The sequence below is a fragment of the Diceros bicornis genome, chromosome 9, assembly GCF_020826845.1.
Source record: "Diceros bicornis minor isolate mBicDic1 chromosome 9, mDicBic1.mat.cur, whole genome shotgun sequence".
Classification (NCBI taxonomy): Eukaryota; Metazoa; Chordata; class Mammalia; order Perissodactyla; family Rhinocerotidae; genus Diceros; species Diceros bicornis.
This window is the reverse complement of record NC_080748.1, coordinates 71,389,634-71,412,365: the sequence shown is the minus strand read 5'-3', so window position 1 is coordinate 71,412,365 and position 22,732 is coordinate 71,389,634. Positions and strand designations below refer to the sequence as shown.

General features: G+C 37.7%; 1 protein-coding gene across 1 annotated transcript; it reads left to right on the top strand.

Annotated features, from left to right (window-relative positions):
- Positions 1–1,383: 1,383 nt before the first annotated feature.
- On the top strand, positions 1,384–21,761 carry TGDS (TDP-glucose 4,6-dehydratase). Its single transcript, XM_058548374.1, has 12 exons — positions 1,384–1,543; positions 3,743–3,809; positions 5,088–5,156; positions 6,655–6,745; positions 11,471–11,613; positions 12,709–12,807; positions 14,964–15,023; positions 16,255–16,298; positions 16,887–17,052; positions 18,508–18,566; positions 19,205–19,302; positions 20,671–21,761. The coding sequence occupies exons 1-12, from the start codon at positions 1,458–1,460 to the stop codon at positions 20,754–20,756; spliced, it is 1,068 nt and encodes a 355-aa protein (XP_058404357.1). The 5' UTR covers positions 1,384–1,457; the 3' UTR covers positions 20,757–21,761.
- The last annotated feature ends 971 nt before the right edge of the window (positions 21,762–22,732 follow it).

The following is a 22,732-nucleotide window of genomic DNA, read 5'->3' as shown; positions in this document are numbered from 1 at the left end:
GTGGCTTAGCGGTTAAGTGTGTGCGCTCCTCTGCTGGCGGCACGGGTTCGGATCCCAGGCACACACCGACGCACCGCTTCTCCGGCCGTGCTGAGGCCGCGTCCCACATACAGCAACTAGGAGGATGTGAAACTATGACGTACAATTATCTACTGGGGCTTTGGGGGAAGAAAAATAAAAAAATAAATAAAATTATAAAGAAATAAGAGTTTGTATATTTAAAAAAATAATAATTATAAAAGTAATTCATGCGGCTTTGGAAAAAATTCACAGTCAAAAGTATATGAAGTAAAAATGTAAGTACTCATTTCCTCTTTTCCCTACCCGTATGGAATATGGCCACCAAGTCTCAAGTTTGTAGGTCTTCAGAGTTCAATGAGAGCAGCTAGACTATGCTAGAACCTTAGTCCAATTCCAAATCCCCAGGAAGAGGCTTCAATTTGTTTAGGGTGAGTCAGATGTCCACAGTGTGGACTGCCTAGGGTGGGTCAACTTCGGGAGATCATAAAGGGTGGGAGAGTCTGGTCAGATAAAATGGGAAGTATCCACTATAATATATTTTGGTCCTTATTCCATGTTGGTACATTCTTGCCCTCATGGAGCAGTGACTATGAACTATTCAACATAAATGTTGATGACTGCTACGGAGAAAAATAAAGAGGGGTAAAGTGGTTTGGCAGGGCTAGGGTAGAGTTTGATATTTTAATTGGGGTGGTCAAGGAAGGACTGGGTGATAGTCAAGCTGAAAACTGAAGAAGTAAGGGTAAAAACTAGGCAGATATCTGGGGAAGGGCATCCAGGCCTAAAGGAAATGGCATGCCAGGCGAATTCAAGGAAGAGCAAGGAGGACAGGGAGGCTGGGGCAGAGTGCACAAGAGGAGTAGTAGGAAAAGATGTAAGGGTAGGATCTAGAGAACATCTTTACCATGATTGCAAGCAGCCTGCGCTGTCTCTAATAATAATACTAACAACAACTGTAAAAGGTCATTTTCCAGTTCCAACCTCCCATCTCTACAGTTTGCAAGGGAACTCGCCAGGAGTCCTCAGCTCAACTGGTGGGTAATCTGTGGAGATGGCTATAGTACAAGGATCATAGGAAGGTAATCGTGCATAACTCGGACTATCTGTGTATCTAAGAAAAGCCTAATTCATGCTGGTGACACTTGCTCCGAAAATGTCTCAGACTCCACTTTCCCAGACACCCTAAGAGCTCCTAGTCCGTCAGGCAGTAGCAGAGAAGAACTGCGCCTGCGCAGTGGCGCTGCGCTGCCCGCGCACCCGAGGACCGCACCTCCCCTCCAGTGGGCGGGGACAAATCGTCCACACTCCGGAAGCGGCTGCTGCCTGCCTCGTTGACGTGTCGAGGGAGCAAGACGCGTCGCAAAAAGTCGCGGTGGACCTTCCCTACGGCCTACAGACCTGGCGCTTTACGGTGCCAGGCATTGCTGAGCCGGGAGATGTCGACTGCGTTCCAGGCGGAGCCCTGGGGTCCTTCCAGGAGCTTTGCCAAGCGGGTCCTGGTGACCGGGGGTGCTGGTTTCATGTAGGTAACGGCGCCGCTGGCCGAGCCGTGGCTCCTCATAAACCTCAACCCTTTCCTGCGGCTCTGCTTGCCCTTGGCAACTTGGGACCAACTTTGGGGGTCTGATATGGAGAGGGTCTTGATGCACGACCGAGATCATTCTACCTTCTCTCTCCTCCCCGGCCTGCAAAGACGTGCTTCCTTTGAAACTGCGGCTTCTTTAAAACGCCTCCCTCCCAAAGCAAAACTGCTGTCCTCCTACCTGGCCCGAGATGCGCTTGTCACTCTTCTGAGTGCGCCCACATTGCTTCTCACCAACTCCCCCCGCCCCCTATTCAAACCTTGTACGTATAGGCGCCAAAAAACGACTTAGGGCATTCATTTATTTAGCAGACTTTAAAAAATCCTTTCTTAGTGCTTTGACCTGTACTAAACGTTTGATGCCTCTTGCCCTCGCACCCACATTCAGTCAGCAAGTCCTCTCACTACTGCCAAAGTCTATCGTCAAGGCGAACACTTCTCACCCCCTCCTCCTTCCGTCCTAGCCCATGTCACTGTCTTCTTTTGCCTAGACTGCTTCTGTAGCCTCCCGATTGGTCACACTGCTGCCCCTCTGGTTCCCTTAAAGTCTGTTCTTCACACAGAAGTCAGTGTTGTTTATTAAGTAAATCAGCTCATAGAGTTTTACTCCAATGGTTCCTGTCAGGCTGAGAATAAAATCCAAACTCCTTACCGTATCTACAAGACTCAAGTGCCCAAGCCCTGTTTTCCGACCTGATCTGCGGCTGAGTGCCTGCCACACTTACCGTAACCCTTGCAGTTCCTGGAGCACACGGGCTCGTTGCTCCTGTCTTGAGGCCTCTGCACTTGCTTCCCCTTTGCTTAGGCTGTTTGCGTCACTCAGTTCGGATGTTTACTCAAACATCGCCTCATCAGAGAGGCCTTACCTGACCACCCTATCGAAAATAGCTCCTCCGCCAACTAACACAGTTATCACTACCTGAAATTATATTGCTTTTATGGAAATTATATTGCTGAAATTAATTTCAGCTGCCTTGAAATTGTTATTGTATTTGTATTCACTTGCTTATTGCCTGCTTTCCCACTCTGGAATGTAAAGTGGTTGAGGGCAGACTGTTGTTCACTCAGCACCTGGGAGAATGCCTGGCTTATTTTATAAAGGTCTTCAGTAATTGCTGAACGGATGAATTCATGAGTACAAACAGGAAATTATCCCAGTGTCTAGTGGAAGAAGAGGAACATGGGATCTTTTTATCCGCCCCCCCCCCCCCCCCCCCCCCGCCCATTAGCACATTAAATCACCTCTTCTAATCTGACAGTGACTTGGAGGAGGGTACCAGGCAGGCAAGATTCACTTATGAGAAGAGGAGCATGGGCATATAAAGGGTGGTACTAGTGTGAGAGTGCTGGTCCAGGAAGAGTATGTCCTAGAAATTGCTTTGAAAGGGCTGCCAGATACAAAGTTTCAGTTCCTAACTTTGGTCAGGGGCTGCTCTTGTTCCTGGGAGCCCAACGGTTTGGTGTATATGATAAAATCTGGTGCATTGTCTCACTGAGATATGCCTCTGGTTGCGCTTCAGGGTCCTCTGAAACCCAGGAGCCACTATGGGTATCCAGCTCAGGATAGTTTCAGCCATCATTAGCCTTGGAAACTTAGGTTTAGTCTAGGACACTGCTACCCCATCTCGTCCCCCAGAGGATTCTGGTTTACACCAAATTCTTGTGCCAAGAGATAAACTGCAGTAGGGTTACTGTGAACATAGACAACTCAATATGCTCATACTAACTTTATTTTTACGTAATTATGCCTACTGTCACCAAAAAGGCTCATTATAGTTTCAATCCATTTGCACTAACCATTGCTCTGTGTTTATCATCCTCCTTTCCTCCCACACTCAGAGCATCCATGGACAGCATCATTTGCTTAAACTAATTTTTTTCTTATACCCAGGACCAGTGAATTCTCTCTTCTACATAGTATAAAAGGAGTATAAGACTTTGTATGTCGATACTGTTGAGAAGGTTAGTGAAAAGCGTGGGTGTGTGTATATTCAGTGTAGATATATTATTTCTGTTGTCTTGGAGAAATTTAAAGGTATCTTTGAATAGTTTCCTAACACTCGACAGCTTAGGGTAACATTCAAGAATTTAGGGAAAAGGTTAAATTTTCTGCTAACAAGATACACTTTTTTCTTATAGTGCATCACATATGATTGTCTCTTTAGTAGAAGATTATCCAAATTATATGATCATAAATCTAGACAAGGTGAGTTTTATAAAAACGAGCTTTAAGTACTGAAACATTTATATTTTTAAAAAATATTAGAATCCTGTTATGCTGATATTTTAGTTTTTTATTTAGTCATTTTAGCAACTTAGGGGCCTATATAGTCATGTTCTTGCTGTATTTAGTCTTACATAAAGTCTTTTGAAACTTTTTCATTTATTTTGGTAGCCCATAAAGTAAAGGTTTTAGTGCAGTATTTTTACCAAAAGAAAATCTTCATCCTAAATTCAATATTTAGTATGATCTTGTGATTATTAATCTTTTTTGGAGTTGTGATACTCTGATTATTTGATTATGGTTTTATTATTTAATTTTATAACTGCCACCTCCTGGAAAATTATACAGTTATGCACCACTTAACAAAGGGGATACGTTCTGAGAAATGCCTCATTAGGCAATTTCGTCGTTATGCAAACATCTTAGAGTATACTTTCGCAAACCTAGGTGGTATTACCTACTGCACACCTAGGTTATATGGTACTAATCTTATGGGACCACTGTCATATATGTGGTCCATCGTTGACCAAAATGACGTTATGCAGCACGACAGTTTATTTTTTTATATATTTATTTTTTTAATTGTATTTAAATATATTTATTTTTTAAATTAAAATGCAGTTAAGTTAATAGAGTTTTGAGAATTTTTCTGTAATGATTGGAGTCTCCCTGCAGAGTCTGAAAGCCGTGATTGGTCATCACTGGATTTTTGACTTTAAACACAAGATGCAATTAGTTAACCTTAATTTCATAAAACATAATAATAAAAATGTGTAGACAAAGAATAATCTGTAAGTCTTATGAATTTTTGCCTGCCTTACCATCATAGACAGTAATTTTTCACCCCATCTGTACACCAACTTACCAAGAGTTAACTCAGGAAAAAGTGTAATGACTTACAATATGTGTAACACAGGTATAATTGTTTTAATCACTAATTTCTTGTCGGTAAGGAGTGGTAAACTTTTCTAGCCACCAGTGGCTGGAGGCAAATCTGGACAAGAAAAATGTTTAAAGAACAGATTTATAAAAAGTAATTTTTTTGTATTTTGGAAAGGTAATAAAATTACATGTGTTTTGTTCTTTACTTTTAAGATGTCAGAAATTTCTAAAAATACAAAGAGCAAACACTTTAAGAAGACATGTTCTTGTATTATAATCAGAACATCTATAGTCTTTAAAATAAATTGATATTTTTATAGGAAAAGCTATTATCACTTTTTGTGTTGTTTCTCCACCGCCCCCCCCACTTGTTTTAAGCTGGATTACTGTGCAAGCTTGAAGAATCTTGAAACAATTTCTAACAAACAGAACTACAAATTTATACAGGTATGAAAGTTTTCTTGTAATTATATAGTTATTATACGGTGCTTCTTTAGTCATTCAGACATTTTATCTTTCTACTTTACAGACTTGTGTAATATGGGTTTACAATATGGGATTACAAACTTGTGTAATATGGGCTTGGAAGGCACACTTATGAAAGCCTTTTTAATTTCCAGAAGTACCGTGTGCTATAGAGAATACAACTTTTAGATTGACACCACATATAAAGCTACATTTGATTTTTGGTGCCTTGGCAGATCTATGAGTAGCTGATTGAACTTCCATGGTTTGTGACTTTTAGGGCTTCACTAGCCTTCTTAATAAGGCTTTTCTGGGATTTAAAGAGATTGATATAAGGCCAGGTTTTACTCAGTCCAGCCAACAGCCAAAAAGCCCACCACACAGCCCATGGGATAGTCTTCTCCCATGAAGGTTGATTGATTGGCTCTGGAAGGCTGATTCTTACTAGCCACTCTTAGAAGAGTCCAAAGTATAAACCAGAGAGCCAGGCCATTAATTTGCAAAGGGAAATTTTAATGTCAAATAAAACTGTTTGTCTTATGATTTATGTTTTTTTTAGTGATTCTATAAATTCTCTCTCTCTCTTTTTCTTTTTCTTTCTTTCTTTCTTTTTTTTTTTTTTGCTGAGGAAGATTAGCCCTGAGCTAACATCTGTTGCCAGTCTTCCTCTTTTTGTTTTGCTTGAGGAAGATTCACCTTAAGCTAACATCTATGCCAGTCTTCCTCTATTTTATATATGGGTCACTGCTATAGCATGGCTGACAAGTGGTGTAAGTCCATGCCTGGGATCCGAACTTGTGAACTCAGGCCACCAAAGTGAAGTGTGCTGAACCTAACCACTAGGCCATGGGGCCGGCCCTATAAATTCTTTTTTTAACCAGAAATGTTAAAGAATATACTGAGCAAACATTTCATAATTCTGTTCTTCTATGTGAAAGTGTTTCCTTCAGACACCAAAGAATTGTTGAGAATACATATTTTTAGAAGAACTAACTGTACATATAACATCAAAAGTACTCATAAGTGTGCTTAGTTGTGGTTAAATACGTTTTTCAAAATGTCATTCCAGTTGTTACTTACTTTAAATATACTTCGATAACGGTTATTTCAAACTTTTAAAAATATGTTTAAAAATTTCTTATTAACACGATGACCTTAGGTTGGCAAGAATGTTAAGGAAAAAAGCTAGCACAGTCCTTAATAGTAGTGGGTGCTCAATAAAATGTTGTTTTAGACACTTACTTGCAAAAAAATATTTTGAATTGAATATCTTATATCCTAGGATGCTGGAGAAATACATCACTACTATACTTTCTTGACCTGTCAGTTGAATATTCAAGATATTCTCTATTTATTAAACCAAGGTGGTGGGAAGAATTAATTTTTTTATTATCTTTTTTTTGTTTATATAGTAAAATGGTTATTATGAATGGGAGTACTCAATGAAATTTCGTTTTTTCATGTTTGCTTTTTTATATAGGGTGACATATGTGATTCTCACTTTGTGAAACTGCTTTTTGAAACAGAGAAAATAGATATAGTACTGCATTTTGCTGCGCAAACACATGTAGGTAAGCATTGTTTTATATTACAGTTATGATGGGCAAAATTTTTTTTTCCAGTGGCTAACTAGCCTAAATCAAAGTACATTAATGAGGTTGAACAAGTAGGTACTTAATATATGTCTTTGAAAGAGTAGATACCATGCTCTATCAGAAAAACAAGCCTGTGGTCACTGTCATCAAGATACTAGGCACATTTCAGATCACTTTTATTAGTGTAGGTTGAAATGTAACCTTGAATGCTATCTTAAAACTCTGAGTTTAACCAAATTCAGGTTAGGGATTACTTCTGGGGAAATAGGCCTTCAACTTTGTTTTTTATGGTGTTTTTCTTAAGCTGGGTGGTGATGCACAGTTGAACATTACATTTTTATTTTTTGTGTGTGTGAGGGAGATCAGCCCTGAGCTAACATCCATTCCAATCCTCCTCTTTTTGCTGAGACAGACCGGCCCCGAGCTACCATCTATTGCCAATCCTCCTCCTTTTCCTCCTCAAAGCCCCAGTAGATAGTTGTATGTCATAGTTGCACATCCTTCTAGTTGCTGTATGTGGGACGCCGCCTCAGCGTGGCCGGACAAGCGGTGCGTCAGTGCGCGCCCTGGATCCGAACCTGGGCCGCCAGGTTCAGAGCGTGTGCACTTAACCGCTAAGCCACGGGGCCAGCCCTGAACATTACATTATTATCTGTTACTGTTTTGTACACCTGAAATATCTTCTAGTAATTTGTCTAACATTTTATGTTGTGAAATATATATTCAGAAGAATTTAGAAGTAAAGGTAAATGAATAATGATAATGTAAATATCCATGTAGCCATCACTTAAACAACAGATAGGATGTTGCTGAACCCTCTTTAATAATAGTATTACTACTGCTTTATTACCTGATTTTAAAATTAAAATTTCATTTAGTTTTGTCTACAGTTTTAGTGTCTATGAATTTATCCCTAAATAGTATAGATTAGTTTTGCCTGTTTTTAAATTTTATTAAAATGTGTATATAAAATAACATGTCAGTTTATTGGTATTGCTTTTTCATTTATGTAGATTCCTCCCTGTAGTTGGCTGTAGGTATAATTTGTTCATTTCCAGTGACATACAATGTTCCATTCTAAGTATATACCACAATTTGTGTATCTCTTTTACTCTTGATGGACATGTGGATTATTTACACTTTTGGGCAATTTTGAACAATACTACCATGAATGTTCTTACACATGTACCTTGGAACACACAAGTACACCTTTCTCTCAGTGTATAACTAGATTCATAAGATCTGCACACTTCAGCATTGAGATAATGTCCAGCTGTTTCCCAAGGTAATTATACCAGTTTCCACTCTTCCAAGACTGTGTGAGACCTCCTTTTGCTCCACATCTCACCAAAGGTTAGTTTTTCATTTTTGGCAATCTGAGTAGTGTGTAGTGGTATCTCATTGTGGTTTTAATTTCTGCTTCCCTGATGACAAGTGAAGCTGTGCACCTTTTATATGTTTATTGGTAATTTAGATGTCTTCTTTTGTGAAATGCTGTTGAAATCTTTTGCCCATTTTTAAATTGGGTTATTTTCCTTTTTATCATTGATTTGTAGGAGTTTATATATGTTCTGGATACTAGTCCTTTGTTACATTATTATACCTATCTTCTCCCCTCCATGGCTTATCTTTTGATGTTTTTTCTAGGGCGTCTTGATGAACAGATGTTCTTAATTTTCATGTAGTTGAAGTTATATGTCTTTTCCTTTATGTTATGGTTAATGCTTTTTGGGTCTTAAAAAGTTCTCTCTTGGGGCTGGCCTGGTGGCATAGCAGTTAAGTTTGCGCATTCCACTTCAGCGGCCCAGGGTTCATTGGTTTGCATCCTGGGTGCAGACCTGCTCACTGCTCATCAAGCCGTGCTGAGGCGGTATCCCATATAGAAGAACTAGAAGGACCTACCACTAGGATATACAACTGTGTATTGGGGCTTCAGGGAGAAAATGGAAAAAGGAGGAAGATCGGCAACAGATGTTAGCTCAGAGCCAATCTTCCTCAAAAAAGAAAAAAAAGAAATATTATATTAAAAAAAAAAAGTTCTCTCTTGCCCCAAGGTCCTGAAGATATTCTCCTGTATTATCTTTGAAAAGCTTTATAGTTTTGCCTTTCACATTTTGATTTGTAATCCATCTGAAATTGATTTTTATGTGCAGTATAAAGTAGGAGTCCAATTTCATTTTTTTCTATTTGAATACCAGTTGGACCTCTACCAATTAGGGAAAAGTTCACCCGTTTCCTGTGCCTGGTCATATATCAAGTATCCTTATATGAGTGTCTGTTTCTTGACTCTTCATTTGTCTCTTTGTCTATACCTGTGCTGGTTACACAGTATATTGACTAATATAGTGCTTTCATATCTGGTAGAGCAAATCCTTCTACTTGGTAAATGATAAAGCAGTTGTACACTCCTTCCAGCAATTTATGAGATGCTCATGAACACTTGCTGTTGTCAGTCTATGGTGGTTTTATTTTATTTTTCCCTGATTACTAATGAGGTTAAAAACCTTTGCATTTATTTATTGGGCTATCCTCTCGTCTTTCTTATTGGTCTGTCTTCTTTGGAAAGTTTCTGTTTAAGTCTCTGCGTTTTCTGGTGGGTTGTCAGTTTTTTCCTTACAGATTTTTATAAGTCCTTTATCTATTCTGGATTCAAGCCTTTGGCTATTACCTTTTTTCAATCTTACATTTTCCTTTTCAGTTTCTAAATTGTCTTTTGATCAATTGAAGTTGTGCATTTCAGTGTAGTCCAGTTTATCACCCTTTTCCTTTAGGGTTAGTGCTCTTTGTGTTCTGTGTAAGAACTCTTTTCCTACCTCCAAGGTCATGGAGATAGTCTTATATATTCTTTTCATGAAAGTTACTGTTTTGCCTTGTACATTCAGATTTTTCCCATGGATCAATATTGGGTTTACCCAACACAGTTTATTGAAAAGACTCGGCCTTTCCTCCTCACCCCCTTTGTTGTAGATCAGGTGCCCATTTCTGTGTGCTTGTATTTCTGGGCTCCTGTTCTGTTCTGTTGGTCTTTGTCCTTATGCCATTACCACACTGTCTTAATCACTGTAACTTTGTAACGATTCTTGATACCAGCAAATTCACCAATTCTTGATACCCTCCCACCCTTTTGTTGTTCCAAAAAATTATCTTTGACTTTGTTGATCTTTTCTATTGTATGCTTGTTTTCTACGTAATGAATTTCTACTCTTAGGTTTATTATTCATTATTTCTACTTTGTTTGGGTTTATTTTCTATTTTTTTCCTACCTTTTTGTGTAATATTTCATAACATTTAGCTTATTAATTTTGAGCTTTTCTCTAATATTTACATTTTAGGCTATAAATTTACTTTTAAATGCTGGTTTATCGTTTATCTAAATATAACAAGTTTTCATGTGCATTATTTTTATGATCTTTTTAAGGATTTGATTTCTTCTTCAATCCATGGATTCCTTAGAAGTGTATATCTTAATTTCCAAACGTGTGGATTTTCTTGTTATTGATTTCTACCTTAATTTTATTGGTTAGATAACATATTGTATGATTTCAGTTCTTTGTGCTTCAACTTGCTTTTCGGCTCAGTGTATGGTCACTCTGTGTAAATATTACACATGTATTGAAAAGAATGTGTAATCTATAAACGGTGGGTACGTTGCTCTTTAAATATCCATTAGGTTAAATTGGTTAATCATATCCTTCAAATCTCCTGTATATTTTTGCTGAATTGAACCTTTTATCCTTATAAAGTGATCTTTCTTCCTTGGTGATGTGTGCTGCCTTGAAGTAAATTTTGTTTGAAATTAATATAGCTGTGTCACCTTCCTTTTAGTTATTATTTTCATGATATGTCTTTTTCCATCCTTTTATTTCCAACCTTTCTCTGGCTTTATGGTTTAGCTGTATGTCTTATAAACAATTTGTGTTTGGATTTTGTTTTTTCAATCCAGTCCGACCATCCTTGATATTTACCCTGAGCATTTAGTTTGTTGATATATTTGGATTTATTTCTACCATCTTATTATATGCTTTCTATTTTTCTCACCTGTTCTGTGTCTTTGCTTGTTTGTTTTTTAGTTCTTTTTAAAAAAATTCTTCCTTGCCTTTTTTATTTATTTATTTTTTTGTCCCAAAGCCCCAGTAGATAGTTGTATGTCATAGCTGCACATCCTTCTAGTTGCTGTATGTGGGTCGTGGCCTCAGCATGGCCGGAGAAGCGGTGCGTCCGTGCACGCTCGGGATCTGAACCCCGGGCCGCCAGCAGCGGAGCGCACGCACTCGACTGCTAAGCCATGGGGCCTACCCTTCCTTGCCTTTTTTCAAAATCCTTTTAAGAAAAATTCTTGCTTGCTTTTTTAAGGACTTGACTGAGCAACTTTTTTTTTTATTCTATTTTCTTCCTCTACTAGTTGGTTGTTATATATTCTGTTTGTGTTCTTTGAGTGGTTACCCTGGAAATTACATGTGTAATTAGCTTATCAAAGACTAAAGTCCATCGAAACCTTTGCCCTCCTCTCAAATAACACAAAGACTTTAGACACGTAACTCCACGTATCTATTCTCAACTCTGTTTTTTTTCAGAATTTGAAGTCTGTCTTGTTTTTTCAGTTCCACTAGAAATCATTGTTACTCTTTGAACCTGAGTCTATTGCTTGGTATTTGTTTTGTCCCTTGGGTGGGATTGTTCTAGCTTTTTCTCTCTTTTTAGATCTTTCGTTTGTACGGGCCTTTGAGTTTACATATGTTAATGTTTACGGTACTCACGTTTTGGTAAGTGCAGCTCATGAAGCCAGAGTGGAGAAGTTTATTTACGTCAGCACAGATGAAGTCTATGGAGGCAGTCTTGATAAGGTAAGCCTAGCAAATGTGTATTGCACCTGCTTACCATGGATCACCATACACATCTGTCTTATTAAAACCTACTCTGGGCTTTTTTCATCCTCTGATTATACAACTTCTGGGACTCTCCAGATGTTATTCCATCGTATCTCCTGTTCAGATCAAATAATGCCACCCATTGGCAACAATAGCCTAGTCCCAGCACAGATTTATATGTAATTTGACTGACACTATTTTGTAAGAGAGCAGCTGATCTCAGCTTTTTCTCCCAGTCTTACATGATGAATGTCATTCCTGTGGGCCAAAGCATATGTAAGATAGGCTGCCACATACTTGCTGTCTGCTCACCTTTCTCTTCCCCTCAGAAAGCAAATTGGAATGTCAGAGTGAGTGTGAAATTATTGTAGAAACTGGAATCTCTTCTCTTCTAGTCGGTATTTTTTATAGTCAATATTTGCAGTGACCTCATTCTGTTTTGTTTTATTTTTTTATTTTTACCACATGTACATAGCAAAAAAAATCTAGTAGTTTCAAAAAACTTATAATGAGAAAATGCAGACCTTGACCACTTGTCCTCAATCCCCAGTCCCACTTCTGAGAAGTAACCACTTTCAACTGTCTTTGCAACTTTTATGAGGTAGACTTTTCTTCTTGTACCCTTGTCACCCTACATCAGATCTGACACAGTAGCCAGAATGATTTTTAAAACATAAGTCAGATCATGGCATTACTCTGCCCAAAACCTGTTAATGTTTTTACAGTGGCCTTCAAGTGTCCACATGTTCTGGCCTCCCTCTAGCTCTCCAACCTCATCTCCTATTTCTCTTCCCTCACACGAACCTCCTTATAGTTCCTTTGGACACACTTCTGTCTCAGGGCCTTTGCGCTTGCCGTTCTCTCTGCCTGCCTTACAGGGTTGTTGTCAACTTTAAAGAAGTTACTACATAGAAAGGTCTTAGAAAAATGGCAGACACATAGTTGGGGTTCAATAAATGTTTTTTTAAATGTAGTGATTAACGTTTCAAGTTTGTAATATGTTTTCTAATTTTTCTTCTTAGAAAGTATGCATAACACTTATTTTTTAAATATATATCTTTTTAAAATTAGGAATTTGATGAATCTTCACCCAAACAACCTACAAATCCTTATGCATCGTCTAAAGCAGCTGCTGAGTGTTTTGTACAGTCTTACTGGGAACGATATAAGGTAAGAACTGATTTCAGAAACTCTTGAGTCAATTTTCTCTGGACCTAGGTGTTAAAACTCCAAGTTAGGCAACAAATGTTGGAGAGGATGTGGAGAAACAGGAACCCTCATACACAGCTGGTGGGAATGCAAACTGGTGCAGCCTTTATGGAAAACGGTATGGAGATTCCTCAAAGAATTAAAAATAGAAATACCCTATGATCCAGCCATCCCATTACTGGAAATCTATCCAACGAACCTGAAATGAATAATCCAAAGAGGCTTATGCACCCCTACGTTCATTGCAGCATTATTCACTATAGCCAAGAAGTGGAAGCAACCTAAGTGTCCCTTGACTGATGATTGGATCAAGAAGATGTGGTATATGTATATAATGGAATACTACTCAGCCATAAAAAAAGACAAAATCGTCCCATTTGCAACAACGTGGATGGGCCTGGAGGGTATTATGTTAAGTGAAATAAGCCAGAAAGAGAAAGACAAACACTGTATGGTCTCACTCATATGTGGAATATAAACCAACACATGGACAGAGAAAACTGTATTGTGGTTACCAGGGGCAATGGGGGTAGGAGGTGGGCACAGGGGGTGAAAGGAGACATATATATGGTGATGGACAAACAAAAATGTACAACCCAAAATTTCACAATGTTATAAACTATTAAAACATCAATAAAAAAAAAAATACCAAAACAAAAAAAAACAACAAAAACTCAAAGTTAGGGGGCTGGCCTGGTGGCGTAGCGGTTAAGTGTGCGCACTCCGCTGTGGCGGCCCCGGGGTTCGGATCCCGAGCGTGCACTCATGCACTGCTTGTCAAGCCATGCTGTGGTGGCATCCCATATAAAGTAGAGGAAGATGGGCACAGATGTTAGCCCAGGGGCAGTCTTCCTCAGCAAAAAGAGGAGGATTGGCATCAGATGTTAGCTCAGGGCTGATCTTCCTCACAAAATAATAAAAATAAAAACAAAACACTCCAAGTTAGCATTAGCAACATTTCTTTTTTAGAGTAGAAGACATAGATTGAGAAAAGTTATATATTAAGGAATTAAAAAAACTGATTTCCTTGGCCCGGCCCCGTGGCTTAGTGGGTAAGTGCACGCTCTCGGCTGCTGGTGGCCCGGGTTCGGATCCCGGGCGCGCACTGATGGACGCACCGCTTCTCCGGCCATGCTGAGGCCGCGTCCCACATACAGCAACTAGAGGGATGTGCAGCTGTGGCATACAACTGTCTACTGGGGCTTTGGGGGGAAAAATAGATAAATAAAATTATTAAAAAATAAATAATAAATAAAAAAACTGATTTCCTATATTGTGTAGACTAAGTAGGACCTACTTCTTCTTATTCAGTTCATCATTTAAAGGAATAATTTGTGTATATTTTTTTCCTACTTTAGTAATAGGTAGAGTGTAACACTATAGTGAAAAGCCCTGTTGGAATATCCTGAGTCCCAGGAACCCTCTGAGTGAAGGAAGACAGAGGGAGGGCAGATTCCCTGACCTTCCGCCTGCTCCTCTCTGCGTGGTTCACCTCTTGGCTCTTCATGAATGGGAGGCATACTTGCCCTGGGGGCTCTGACATTGTCGGTGTGGGATCCTTACCCGATATGAATCATCAACTCGAATCCCTGCCTTTGGCTCCCCACGATCTTCTCATGGAGTTATTAGGCATGAGGTCGGAAAGGCAAGCCAAGAGATTACTTCAGACTCTCTTGCCTTTTGTGTTTCAGTAGCGTTGGTCCTTTTCCCTTTCATAGTAGCTCTTTTTATAGTACGTGTTGGTACAAAAGAGAAAGCCAGCTTGAAGGTCGGCATCTAACCAAACGTAGAGTCCTAGAGGTAGTCTCTGAAAGAATCACGTGGAAATTTCCTTAATTTTCTGCTATCAGACTTAAAAACTTGCCTCCATCTATATTCATCCTCCCCTGGTCCCAGTAAAGAGAATATTCCTCTTCTTCCTTTTGGAACCTTTGCCTTTATCTGAATCCCATCCTCCGCTGTCTTTTCAGGACCCTTACGTTAGAAAAAAATCCGTTCGCTTCTGTCCTTAAGGTGTGTTGAATTATTTAGCCAGAAGCACCCATATTTAAAACTGCTTATCTTTAGAGAATTATGTTTGGACTTTTCCATTACCTTAATGTTGAATGCTCTTTAAGTTTCCAGTTGTCATCACAAGAAGCAGTAATGTTTATGGACCACATCAGTATCCAGAAAAGGTACATTTTACTTCTGAATTCATAGTGTGTTTTAGTGATTGTAACTTCTCATTATTTAAAATAGTCTGTCTTTAGTTATTTGTCCAAAATAATTTATGTTGTAATTATACATGATTATAAATGCTACGTAGGCCACATGCAACTCTCGTCAGGTTTTGAGTTGAAGTCTCAACCTGATGCCGGCTGGCATGACCTTAGGCCGTTGAGCTTCATCTTTAAATTGAAGGGTGATGATAATATTTAGAAAGGATTTTGAAGGATCCAGTGAGATGATATATGTGAAAATGCCTTATACTTTGCAAGATTCTAAAGCACTATTGAGTACTCCCGTCACTCCTGTAACGTGGTTCAGACTCCTGGTTAGCAGTCAGACCAGTATGTCAGGAAATGTCAGTATGAACGGAAATATAAAAGGTGGTTAGAGAGGGATGCAGGAGGCTTGTACATACATTTGTCTTACAGTCAGCTCGTTAACTGTTCTCCAACTCCTCCTCATTGTTGCAGGCCTGAGTGTCTTCCTGAAAGTAGTACAAGTAGCGAATCAGGAAATGCAGTTAAAAGGCTGAAAATGCCTGTGCAGTTGGTTATGTATCATTACACCCAATTTTAAGTAACTATTGCTTTCTCTGCCTAAAATTAGAGTCTGTGTTTTGCACTTCCCAGCTGGGTGCATTGATCTATTCTCCCAAAGGAAAGGGCCATATCTTGATCTCTGGTATTAATATCTGCTTGCTTTAATTTCTGGAGTGTCTTTAACAGGTTTATTTTAAATTTAGGTATTTATCTCACTCTGTTTAACATAAATTTTCTTTGAATCCAATGGCACTAGAATTTACTTTTTATTAATTTTACAAGCACTTATTCAGTAGGTACTATTTGTAAAGCAGATAAATAAGTAGGATATGATTCCTGCCCTTGGAAAATCAGCACAGAAGTGAGCTTTTTGATGAGAGCAAATTGTTCATGAACACTTCGTCTGAATTTTTCCGCTATTTGTATCATTTTATTTTCGTATTTATCTAGCAACTTGTTTTTGTGAAATAGGAAGCTATCTTACAGTTTTTACTTGTCAAAATTATAATAGGTTTTTTCTTGAACTCCTGATAAGAAGAATTAGAGTTTATCCATATGTATATTTCTTAACAATAATAATCTTTTAATCTTATGATGAGTTCAGATTCATATTGAGTGTATTTCCAAAATCTGAAATGATATTTAAATATTCTTTTAGGTTATTCCGAAATTTATATCTTTACTACAACACAACAGGAAATGGTATGTCATTATTTACCTTTGTACCTGTATGGTATGTTGATAGTATTTGGTGACAGTCTGTCTTGAAAATCATGAAGTCTTAGAGTTGGAGGCCACAGAATTGAATGTCCCAACAAATTTAAGAATTCCTTCTACAATCAGTGTAATAGATTTTTAAATAATTATAATCTGTAATTCATCTTTATAATATACTTTCTAAGATAATTTCAATTCTTAAATGATATATCCTAGAACTCAAAGGCATCGATTTTTATGTAATTTTACTTTTTCAAAGGATTTGTTTAATTCATAGAACTGTAGATATTTCTTCAAAATTAATTTAAGGTATAAAATTGATGAATAAATATTTCTTAGTATTCACTTATGTTTACCACTTTCCTATTGAGTACTCTCAGGAGGTTTGGAGATCATTTAAGAACTATGGATAAAATTTAGAAAAGTCATAAGAATTTGTATTTTCAGTAAAAGATGTCTAGGCTCCCCATGAGAATTGGCTTCTCTGGAGTTGTACCCAGTCATTGCCTTACTCTGGTTTGGGAGAGCTTACTTTTTTACACTTGATGATTCCCTTTCGTGTCATCTTTTTAGCTGCATTCATGGATCAGGGCTTCAAACAAGAAATTTCCTTTATGCTACTGATGTAGTAGAAGCATTTCTCACTGTCCTCAAAAAGGGGAAACCAGGTGAAATTTATAACATCGGAACCAATTTTGAAATGTCAGTTCTCCAGCTTGCCAAAGAACTAATACAACTGGTATGTATATATTGTGAAAGGATCGTGTTTTCCAAATTGTCACTAAATTAGTGGCAGTAATCACTGATTTAGTCAAAATCAACAATTTACAGTTTACTCAATTGAAAAGTGGACAAGTAAAAAATGAAATTCATAATTATGTATACTAAGATATGTCATTATTTGAACCTGTATCACTCATTTAGTAATAGCTTTTCAGGAAAAAACATCCTAGTACATTAAATGTATATACCTGTTATAAGAAATACCTCAATTTCACAAATATAAAATTGTGTGTCTAGACAAGGAACAATGATATATAAATAATTATAGTTATGGGTGTGTGTATGTATTACTGAACATCAATTATAAATCACACGACTCAGTAGAAAGGGAGACTGAGTGTATGGAAGAACTTTTGTTTTCATTTACACTAATCACAGAATACCCTGTACTCCAAACGTGGGTTTTCCACACCAAGCACTTCTCAGACACCAGCTGGCTCTCCTACAATTTAACTCAATTCTGATATTATCCTCCTAGAGAGAGCATCAGATCCCATAGGTTAAAGGCTCAGTCCCACAAGACTCCCTTGCTTCAGATGCCAATCACAAGACCTGGTTGTCACCTGTGCTTCTGACCAACCGGCTATAAATTGGAGGTACTTTGCTCAAGTGGCTCACAGAACTCAGGAAAACAGTTTACTTTCTAGACTACTGGTTTATTACAAAGGATATAACTCAGGAACAGCCAGATGGAGCAGACGCATAGGGCAAGCTATGAACGAGGGGGTGTGGAGTGTCCATGCCCTCTCCGGACATGCACCCTCGCAGCACCTGCATGTTTTCAGCAGCCTGGAAGTTCTCCAAACCCCGTCCTTTTGGGTTTTTATGGAGACTTCATTAAGTAGTCATGACTGATTAAATCATTGGCCACTGGTGATTAATTTAACCTCCAGTCCATCTTCTCTCCCTAGAGGTGGTGAGAAAGGGGCTGAGTTCTGTCCCTCGGATCACATGGTTGGTTCCCCTGGCAACTAGCCCTCACATGCTTAGGGGCTTTCCAAAAATCACTTCTTAACAAACTCTGGTGTGGTAAAAGGGGCTTGTTATGAGTAGCAAAAGACAGCTTGCTGTCTCATTACTTGGGAAATTCCAAGGGTTTTAGGAGCGCTGTGCTAGGAACAGGGATGAAGACCAAATCTATGTTTTTTATTATAAATCACACTGAATGATAAACAAAAGCCAAAAAAATTTATTTTCTCCCATAGTTTATACAATGAGTATTCTCTGTGAGCTTCAGATGGAATTTAGGTTATAAAGTATAGAAAGTGTTACTAAAATGCTGTTCATTTTAGCTGTCTCCCCCAATTGGAGGAGGTGGTTTTTCTTGTCTTTGGAATCAGCTATTGAATACCATTGTTATTCTCTGGTCTCATTTTATAATTTGACTCAAAAGCCTTCTCCATTTTGACAGATCAAAGACACCAGTTCAGAGTCTGAAATGGAAAACTGGGTCGATTATGTGAATGATAGGTGAGTAACAAGTTAAAACATGGGGGAAAGGTTGTGAAATCTTAGGTACTTACAAAATTATAAAATACATGGACTTAACCAGAAACTAGTTTATGTCTTTTGAGTTTTCTGCTAAAATATTTTTTCCTAATGATAAATGTCATCAGAATAAAGTGCAACATTATTACTAACTAGCTGTGTGACTTAAAGTTATTGACTCTTTCCAAGTCTGAGGTTTCCTCCAATGTGAAATAGGGAAAAGAATACCTTGCTCACAAAAGTATGTAAGGTTTAATTGTAATTTATATAAAGTACCTGATCTAGGATGGGAAACACGAGAGTCCTAATAAGTTTATGTGTATTTATTTATTCATTGGTCAAACATTTAGGTATGAGGCACTGTATTCATACCTAGATTGTGGCTGAAATAAGAAAGGGATGAACTACAGAGAAGGTTAGGCTTCTGGGGTTATAGATGATTTTTTTTAATATATACCTTATTTTACAAATTCTTTACAATAAGCATGTCATCAGGGAAGATTTTTTAAGAAAAAATTTGAATTATGGTAAAGATGCATAGACACGCATTATTTCTCTTAGTATTTAAATTTGTAAATATGTATCCACAATGTCATTTTAAATCTGTTTTGTTTTCCAAGACCTACCAATGACATGAGATATCCAATGAAGTCAGAAAAAATACATGGCTTAGGTTGGAGACCTAAAGTGCCTTGGAAAGAAGGAATAAAGAAAACAAGTATGTTATGAATTGGTCATTTTTTGGAGGGGGATTCAGAAAAATTTAAAGGAACAGTAATTTATTTTTAGAACATTACAAATTCAGCAGAATATTGTGATGAATCATTTTCACTTTTTACTGTTACATTTAATCTATTTCTAGCATTAGTAATATATTTCCTAAGCACCTTGAATTTCATAGAATAACTTCTGATCAGTCTTCTTATGTTTTAGCATTTATCAGATACCTATTTCATTGATTCTCTGATACACATTTTTTCACTTTTTTCACATCCTTGAAAGGTATGTGTTTTACAGTCACTAGTGTCTTATAATTATTATTGCAACTATTTTTTCCTTCCTAGTGGTATGTAAAATAATGGTCCAGTGTAAGATCAGTGGCGTCTTAGATTTGATGAAGTATAGACAGTTCACCGTCTTTGAGTGTCTTGAGTCTTTTCATAATGAAACAAACAAATAGGAAACAAATTTAGTATATGCATTAAATTTAGAAATATCCATTAAAATAAGTGTATACAAAGTCTGTGTATATATGTTAAACTTCTATTTAGAAATGTACTCATGGTAAAAGATACCCAAATGTAGGAAAAAAAGTCTTGATTCAGACCTTGAAATACAAAATATTTGTGTTGAATTTTAAAAGCAAATACAAAGAAAATTTATCATTTTTTAACTAAAAGGTTTTAGTGTAGTGACATAAAATAATTTCACATATTAACAGAAGGAAGCTCACAGTTTCTCACTATGCCTATAATGTAGTATTGCTACATTTACATGAACAAAATATTACACTTTTTTCTGTAACTTTAAAACCGGTGCAGGGCCGGCCCCGTGGCTTAGCGGTTAAGTGCGTGCGCTCTGATGCAGGCTGCCCGGGTTCGGATCCCGGGCGCGCACAGACGCACTGCTTCTCCGGCCATGCTGAGGCCGCGTCCCACATACAGCAACTAGAAGAATGTGCAACTATGACATACAACTATCGCCTGGGGCTTTAGGGGAAAAAAAAAAAAAAAAAAAAAAAATTAAAAAAAATTTAAAACCGGTGCAAATGACTTATCTCCCTTTCCTCCTGAATTCCTTAGCATCAGAATGTCTTAAACACTTATACCAGCAAATTCAGTATTGAAGGACTTTTGAAGTTAAAATAAAAGTTGATTTTTGAATCTAAGTTTTTAGGTGATGAAATATCTTCTGATTAACTTCATTGGTTAATTTAAAATCAAATTGCTTTCATTGTTAAGCAACTCTCACCTGCTGATAAGCTGACAGGCAAGACTTTTTTTACTTAGTAGGAACTCAGTAAATGTTGGTTATCTTATTTTTAGTTTTTTATTTTTGATTTTTGTCTTTTGTTTTTTCCTTTCAGTTGAGTGGTACAGAGAGAATTTTCACAACTGGAAGAATGCGGAAAAGGCATTAGAACCCTTTCCAGTACAACCATCATTTGTATAGTCAGGACAGTTTTCAGAGAGAGGAGAAAATTATCCTACCTCTACAAGTGGTATGAAATCAAGTGACCAAACGAAGTGTCCTCTTTTCATTTGGAATAAGATTCATGACTTTTTTTTATAAAATTCAAATGCAAAATGCCTTAATCTTTAGAAGAGTTTCAGTATTGGCATAGGATTTAAATATCAAAATTCTTTCAGGGGGCCGGCCTGGTGGCGTAGTGGTTAAGTATGAGCGCTCTGCTTCGGCGGCCCGGGGTTCGCAGGTTTGGATCCTGTGCGTGCACCGACGCACCACTTGTGAAGCCATGCTGTGGCAGCCTCCCACATATAAAGTAGAGGAAGATGGGCGCAGATGTTAGCCCAGGGCCAATCTTCCTCAGTGAAAAGAGGAAGATTGGCAACAGATGTTAGCTCAGGGCTAATCTTCCTCACCAAAAAAAAAAAAATCTTTCAGAAACCTTTTCTCTTGAAAATTAGGAACCATTAGGCATAAAAAGGCTCCTCTGTAGGAGTGGGCCAGGAAGGAGGAATCTCGTGGTTCTGAGAACAAGGACAGGTAATAGCCCTGGGCAGGTGACAGCCTTTGCTGACGTTGAACTTCATCGGCTTCCCAACCCTTCCCACTGCCTAGAAAGTCTCTGAAGTTTTCATTTTTAGGCAATATAGGATAAGCTTTATACCCTAATTCACCTTTTTTTAAGGTCTGATGTTGTGCTATAATTGCTTTAAAAATGGAACAAAATGGAAGCATATCTAGCACTTTTTAACTTTTGATAATTTTGTAAAACTCATTAAGTTAAATGTTTTTTAAAAGAAGGATGCAATTTTTATATTTTCAAAATCAGTCATTGAAATATATGTACGTAACCTTGTATCAGAGAAATTTTATCATGTATTTACTGTTTAAAATGATTTTATTTATAAAATTATCAATATTTTAATGTATTTAATGTAGAATGTGGCTTTTTTTAATAATGTATGTTTTTATTTTGCTGTAAAAAATTTATTAAACTATTTGATTATATATTTTTAATTCCTCTCTCCCCTAAAGACTTTAAGATTATTTGAAAAGGTAACTGATTGGATATTGTGTTGAGAAAGGGAAAAGATTATGCCCAGCTTTCTGGCTTCAGTGCGGGAGCAATGCCTTGGTTTCTCTTTAAAGTAAGAAGCAAGGTCTTTAACTCACAGGTGGTTGAGAGAGGGGGATAGGAGTGGAGTAAGGGCCTTGAGGATGTGGAGATTGGGAAAAGAGTAAGCATATTTAAAATCAATAAGGGAATTTTCCAAACAGGAATAAAACACTAAGTGAAGTTGAACACTGTAATTTCAGAATTCTGAGACATGTGAAAGTAGATTGAGCCAGAGTCGGGCATAGTACATACAAGGCAAGTGGGACAGAGGACCAGAGAGTTGAGAGTGAGGGTAACTGAAATGATGCTCCATGGGTCTTAGTTGTGTAGGGAAGAAAGTGCTTCTTGGAGGAAGCCTGTAGCTCTAGAGAAAGTGGAGATGGAGAGTGGGCATAAAGGAGTGGAGGTTAGAGCTCAGGGAGGCTAGGAAGTTACAGGCAGAAAATGGGACCAACTGAGAGCAAATGGTCTTTGGTGAAGTTTCATCTTGAGAGTAGATGACAAAATAAAAACACTCTGTGTCATTTGTTCTTGCACATATTTTTGTGTACACTTACATTTCCAACTATCATATACTCAATATGATTGACCTTTATCGTTTGTCTGCTCTCAGGAGATGACCTTCACAGGCATTAGGAACATATAATGAAAATTCAATAAAAAAAGAAAAAAAAAACTTTATGCAAAAAGTGTAAAAAAAATTAATGCTCCACATATGTCATCAGAGAAATGCAAATTAACAAGATACCACTACACACCTATTAGAACAGCCAGAATGTGGAACACTGACAACACCAAATGCTGACCAGGATATGGAGCAACAGGAACTCGCGTGCATTGCTGG